General features: G+C 31.1%; 1 protein-coding gene across 1 annotated transcript; it reads left to right on the top strand.

Annotated features, from left to right (window-relative positions):
- Positions 1 to 622: 622 nt before the first annotated feature.
- LOC107928127 (uncharacterized) lies at positions 623 to 5,011 on the top strand. Its single transcript, XM_016859313.2, has 12 exons — positions 623 to 1,115; positions 1,389 to 1,453; positions 1,581 to 1,653; positions 1,805 to 1,823; positions 2,185 to 2,304; positions 2,531 to 2,600; positions 3,165 to 3,208; positions 3,282 to 3,323; positions 3,513 to 3,572; positions 3,724 to 3,791; positions 4,535 to 4,592; positions 4,685 to 5,011. The coding sequence occupies exons 1-12, from the start codon at positions 796 to 798 to the stop codon at positions 4,772 to 4,774; spliced, it is 1,029 nt and encodes a 342-aa protein (XP_016714802.1). The 5' UTR covers positions 623 to 795; the 3' UTR covers positions 4,775 to 5,011.
- The last annotated feature ends 1,860 nt before the right edge of the window (positions 5,012 to 6,871 follow it).

Raw genomic sequence — 6,871 nt, 5'->3', positions numbered from 1 at the left:
AAGCCCATTTTTCGAGTCTATATTTTTGTCCAAACTCTCCCACATTTCGGGCGAGCCTTCAAACCGGGCCAGATGGCCTGACTCATGAACATGTTTAGGCTAAATTCTTTTTAATAAAACTTTAAGAATGGTTAAATTTAATTTAGCCATAATAATAAATTTAACACTCAACATTTTTACTTTTTCGTCAATTTGGTTATTATATTTTTGAGTAAAATTTGATAACTAAGCTTTTAAAAAGAGTAATCGCTTTTCTTTAACGAAAATACTGACTAACATATTAAATTTTTTAATAATATTGGCGTGACAATTCACGTGTACTACATACTGATATGACATTATTTGTTTTATGTATCATGTTAATAAATAATTTAAAACTTGTTTAAAAAATTCAAATTTCAAATAAAAATAAAAAAATTAACATAAAATACATGCAAATTACCATGTAGATTAACATATTTAAAATTTTAATTAGTATTTCGGTTAAAAAAATCAAATCAATTTTTTTTGGAATGTTAGATGATCAAATTAAACTTTTTTTTAAACGTCAAGGATGAAATTAAAAAAAAATAAACTTTAAAGACTTAATCTATTATTATCTCTTAAATTTAGTACAATCAATGTCGCGTCCTTGTTGCCTTACCCGTCACAGTCTATGTCTTGTCACAACTGAAAACAAGGACAACAATGGATCCCCCGTTTTCCTGGTTTCACAACCACCACTCCCCAAAGAACACACAAACTTTCATTCTCTCACACAAATCTCTCATCAAGCAAAAACCTTAGGGAGTAAACATGGCGGTGGCGGGAATCCTTAACATCCCCAAACTCCCACTTTTCTCGTCGCTTCCTTTGCGTAAACAATCAAGGCCACTTTCCATTTCCATTAAAGCCTCAAATTCCCAAACCAGTACCAAAGAAGAAGAAAACCCAAGCTTTTCCTCTTCTTCTTCTTCTTCTTCTACTACTACTACAGCTACAACTTTTGCTCCTCCTCCCAACTTCAAGCCGCCAGAGCCAAAGCGATTTGCAATTAGACCCGACAAGACTTGGGATATTGTTGGGGCATCTCTTGCTTTGTTCTTTCGGTTGGGAACTGGTGTTTTTGTTTCTGGGTATGTATGATCCCTTCTTTTGTTTAGTTTAGTTTCTAAGTGTGATGCTTAAGGGTTGAAAAGAGATGGGATGATGACTTCAGTTATGTGGAAACTGGGATTAGTTTAAAATACTTCTAAATAGCAGCTTTTAGATATTATGAATAAGTAAAATTAATGATTATCAAATTGAATTACTTGGAAATTTTGTTAATGATAATCAATTATTATGGCCATAGGCTGTAATTTTGCCACTTCATTTGATGAAATTTGTATCTTCTTGTACTGTGGCAGCTATTCAGCATCTTTAGTTTCTGAGAAGGAGATTCCACCAGGCCAATATTCTTTAGAACTAGGAGGTATGGGGTTCAATTCTTTCGTTTCATTTCCTTACTTCTCTGTGACATTTTGTCAAACACCTGGTGCAAGTTAAATAGTTCTCAAATCGAATGGCTAAATGTTGATAATCATAGCTATATTTAACAGGCTCGAAGGTGAAAGAGACATCGAAGATAGGCCCTCGTCCGGAGAAGCCTATCGAGATATATGAGTTCGAAGGGTAACTTACCCTTCATCATTTTTCAATCTGGATAGCTTTTTTACCCTTATTCTTGAATTTAGTTTTTCACGTTTCATCTGATGAAGATTGACTCTTATGTGTTTCTTTTTTCCATAAAATAACGGATAATGCGGACTGCCTGCAACTCCAGTTGTCCATTTTGTCGAAAGGTAGTATATAATTGACATCTATTAATTCTTCTTTTCACTTCTATCGCATTGAATAGTCGGGTTCACTTCTTACACCACCTAGACGTGTCCATTTAACATGACCGGAGGATTACAGGCATTAACATTTAGTTATTGATGCATAGCATCATCCTTCTAATTAGTGATAGGATAGCTATACTCCCCGAAATACGACCTTTTTCTCCTTTTTTTCCGTAATGAAGCATTAGTTCAAACTAGGGTCACTAAGCATTATGTATGAGGTTCATAATAAAACTTTGGTTTTTTCCTCTGAACATATTACCGAAATCATAATCCGTGATATTCTTTGTGTTTTAGACCGACAAATTTTATTAATACGCAGGTTAGGGAAATTGTTGCAGTTTTGGACATTGATGTTCTGTTTTATCCTTGCCCCAAAAATGGTCCGAATTTTCGTCCCAAAGTTGCTCAGATGGGTGGAAAGCAGCAGTTCCCTTACATGGTTAGATATCTTTCCTCTGCTCCACTTCTTCTCACTTCATTAATCCTTGGTTAAATTACAAAACGAGCCCCTGAATTTCACCATTTTCTAAGCAAGTCCTTGTGCTTTTATTGTACTCAAATGAACTCTTGGCTAAATTTCTTGTATTTAAAAAGCCATTGAATTGGTACTGAAAAGAGTGATATAAAGTGGGAGTTCAGCTTTAATATTTGTTTTTGGGTTTCAGGTGGATCCGAATACAGGAGTTGCTATGTATGAATCAGATGACATAATAAAGTATCTGGTCGAAAAATATGGTACGTTTAGTTAGATCTACGTACTACAGTTATGTTTCTTCTATTTCTTGGTTAATGTAAGGATCATAGCTGTGGATATATCTAGACTCGATGCATATACGTAGTCTTCCGTTTCTGTACTAATGTAGTTGCTTTCTGTTTTTCAATTGGCATTTTAGAATATTCTAGAAAATGAGTTTCCTTACTTCTTCTAAGGTTAACAGGTATCCGTGTAACATGTCTTGATTCTCATCTCTTCCAGGCTAATTTGTGTATAAGATATATCGAAATTCTTGTTTTACATTTTAGTTTCTTAGCAACATTGTTACATCTACATACTACGGTTATGTTCCTTCTATTTCTTGGTAAACCTATGTATTATATTTTCATAAATCTATGCGCAATACATACATGTATTCTTCTGATTTTATACTGATCGAGCTGTTTTTGTGTTTTTGATTACTACCTACTCTAGACTGATCTGTATAAAAGATACCTCGAAATTCTCGGCTTACGTTTTAGTTTCTTAGTAACTTAGTTCGCTATAGTCACTGACTGATCTCTGTGTGTTCTCTCGTGTTTTAGGTGATGGAAGTGTCCCTTTCATGCTATCACTCGGTCTATTGACTGTCAGTAACTGTTCTTATTATAATTTTTGTCGCTCTCAATGAAATCTTCATAATTCTTTTTTGTTGGTTGCAGACATTGACAGCAGGATTTGCAATGATAGGTCGGATGGGAAGGGTAAGACAGATCGTAAAATTCTTATTTTATTACATTTTGAAGATATAGGTGAAGAAACACTTTTTTTATTATTTTCCGATTTCTTTTGCGCCATTAACTTGCTTATTTGTCAAAGAAATTATGCTAAAATTACCACATAAGTTTGCTGCTTTTCGGCAGACACTGTAAATCTGAACTTGTTTTACGCAGGGAAATTCCTACACCCCATCAAAATTGCCTCCCAAGCCACTCGAGATATGGTCATACGAGGTATTAAACTATTAAAAAGAATCTCGATTTTTTCGCTGATATTTATGTTTAGTGATTCAGTTCCTTCTCTAAAATGCATGGCAACTACCATTTCTTTTTATTAGTTTAAATACGTAAACAAGTTCCTACTCTTTTTCTTTTTGCCGTTTAGGGTTCTCCATTCTGTAAGATTGTACGAGAAGTGCTGGTAGAATTAGAGTTACCGCACACTCAGCGCAGGTAAATTCCCAAGATCTCTCTCAACTCAATTTGGTCAATCTTCTTACAACCATCGTATTTTCTTGTATGTTAATGATCCATGAAACTCATCATGTTTGTTTACCTAAACTCTAATTTCAACAACAACGGCATCTTACCTGTCTGAGCTGCTTGCAAATGTTTACCTTGAGATTTTTCATACAAGTCTAGTAAGAACAGACAAGCCACTGTGGATAGGTTTTTCTTGTATCACAACTGTTTGATGGATAAATCATGATGATGATCATCATTTCCATTGTTCCCTTGCGAATTTGATCGACATGCATGCCCTTTATTCATTTATGCATATGCATTAAATGAGTTGCACCAAGACATGGTACCAGACAATTTTTACTAATTCACCATTTTCTATGGAAACTCACCATGTTTGTTTACCTAAACTCTAATTTCAACAACAACGGTGTCTTACCTGTCTGAGCTGTTTGCTCTATCGATGCTTTTGTTATATATATAAGGCCAAATGTTTACCTTAAGATGTCTCATACAAGTTTAGTAAGAACAGACAAGCCATTGTGAATAAGTTTTTCTTGCATCACAACTGTTTGATGGACAAATAATGATGATGATCATCATTTCCATTGTTCCCGTGCGGATTTGATCGACACGCATGCCCTTTATTCATTTATGCATATACATTAAAATGGTTGCACCAAGACATGGTACTAGACAATTTGTTACTAATTCATCATTTTGTCTTCAATCAGTTGTGCTCGAGGCAGCCCAAAACGGCAGATCCTCTATGAGAAAGCCGGACATTTTCAGGTATCTTTATGATTTTCTCAACAAGTTTCAACATCTATAAAGCTCATTTTTCATGATTTGGCAATGTGTGTGTATATATATATGGTTGGCAGGTACCTTATTTGGAAGATCCAAATACTGGAGTTCAAATGTTTGAAAGTGCAGAAATAGTGGAGTATTTAAGAGCAACCTATGCTCAATAATCATCGGGTCTTTTGAATATGTTCTTTCAAGTTCGGTTCATTTATGGCCCTATATAACAGCATTTGCTTAGCCTTAATTCAAGTAAGGCCGGGTGGTGTCGGATTTTACTAGAGATCTTAGGTTGGAGTTATGTGACTCCCTTTGTATCAAATCAAAAGGAAAATGAAGTTAGTTAACTATATACCTATTTTATTATTAATACGAAAAGTGCTCAATGTGGCACTTAATTGTCAATATATTTATTCTTTAGATCTTAATAACATCGGGTATTGATCAGTGACGTTAAAATTCGAGGATCAAATTAAATTTTTTAAAAATTTTGGAGAATTTAATGAGAATATTTTAAAATTTTTGTATGTTTAATTAAAACTTTCAAAAAGTTTAAGACTTAATAGAAAATTTTAAAAATTTTGAAAGGTTTAATGAAAATTTTCGAAAGTGTCAAAAGCTTTCGCCTCTGATTTCGACAAAATTCAATCGAAGACAAGTCAAATCGAATGCATTAAAAAACTATTTTTTATGTGTTAGAGAATTGAAAGAAGTGAAAATATTTTAAATTTTAACATGAAATGTCATTTTCGAAATTTAAAAAGAAAAATAAAGTGAAAAATGGGACTATGAATAAGACATTTAAGGTAGTCAAAAGAATATAAACCATTTTCCTAATGCCATCCACTTTAGCAGTCAACAATTTCCACATTGTTCAGATAAGAATTAAATGAAATTTAGAATATATATAGTAGTCATGTTTTTTTTTTATTAATAAAAAAGATTTTTTTTATTTGGGTAAATTACACCCGGTTTTAGTTTTCCTCATTTAATTTCAACAAGTTACAAAATGGTCATTGAACTATTCGAAAGTTTTCATTTAAGTCATTAGACTATTAAAATTGTTGTATGAATTTCTCTATTTGCACCATCTGGACCAATTGAAAGCTCTCCTATTTTTTTATAGTTTAATTTTTTTCATGAAACAACTTTGAACGACACTATCAATTGAACTTGAATGATCAAAACATAAACTTTTACGAACATTTTTTTTCTTTTTCACAGTATTTTTAACCGCTTTTTTTCACTAAATTCAAACATTTTAATATTGCATAACTATCTTTAAAAAAGCTACTCATTGATATTTTTTTAATAAAATCTATCTATTTATAAATTAGGTTGTAGTCTTGATGGTATTATTATTATTACAATAATTAAGAGAATATGAGTTCGAGTGCATTTCAACGCATTTTCTCTAAGCCTAAGATTAAGGAAAGATTACGAGTAAATATAGACATTTTATTAAAGGGTTAGTATTCATTGGCAGTATACTTTTTTATTTCACAAGCAGCCTTAAAAATTTGTCAAATATCTCTTTTTTTTTTTACTCTCTAACTCTACTTACAGAGTTTAAAAACTTCACTGACAATATACCAAATATTTTTCCTCTTTACTAAAAAATACTCATTTACGTATGAAGTTAACTTTAAAAACTAATAAAATATAAACATTTGAATTCAAACTAATATAATTTCTTAGAGTACTAATATTTGACTTATATTTTGTTTGTTTCTTTCACTTGATTCTTGATATCAATATAATTAATAAATTATAACTTTTTTTTACTATAACTTTTTTTATTATTACTATAACTTTTATTTAGAATAAATTAGAATTACAATATAATTAATAAAATTAGACTAATAAAAAAAATCTAAAATTCACAAAGACATTATAAAACTTGAAGCTTATTTATTATTATTAAACACAATTTTCAGTTAAATACTTCATCACTCATGTGTCTTCAAAATATTTATACTTATATTAAATTCTGATTAACAACAATTCAGTTAAAAAATTAGTAAAATAAATATTAATTTTTATCTTTTTCATATTTTTAATAAAATCAATATTATAATAGAATTTGAACCCAAGACATAAATTTTGAACTTTCAACTTAACAAGTTAAAGTCAACTAAGAACTCAATTTTAATGTAAAATTTTTATAAATATATGGTGAGCGTTCTATCGAATTAAATAAAAAAAATTTCAAGTTAATCGAGTTGAATAGTCTTATTTTATTATCTTAACTTGATTTGAAATCTTGT

This window comes from Gossypium hirsutum, chromosome D01, assembly GCF_007990345.1.
Source record: "Gossypium hirsutum isolate 1008001.06 chromosome D01, Gossypium_hirsutum_v2.1, whole genome shotgun sequence".
In the NCBI taxonomy this organism is placed as follows: Eukaryota; Viridiplantae; Streptophyta; class Magnoliopsida; order Malvales; family Malvaceae; genus Gossypium; species Gossypium hirsutum.
The sequence above is the reverse complement of the archived record's forward strand: the minus strand, read 5'-3'. Positions and strand labels throughout refer to the sequence as shown.

Excerpts from the sequence above, each read along its gene's own strand:
- LOC107928127 (XM_016859313.2), top strand. The coding sequence starts at position 796 with ATGGCGGTGGCGGGAATCCTTAACATCCCCAAACTCCCACTTTTCTCG. Across the intron at positions 3,792-4,534 it reads TTACCGCACACTCAGCGCAG|TTGTGCTCGAGGCAGCCCAA; the intron begins GTAAATTCCCAA and ends GTCTTCAATCAG. Across the intron at positions 4,593-4,684 it reads AGAAAGCCGGACATTTTCAG|GTACCTTATTTGGAAGATCC; the intron begins GTATCTTTATGA and ends TATGGTTGGCAG.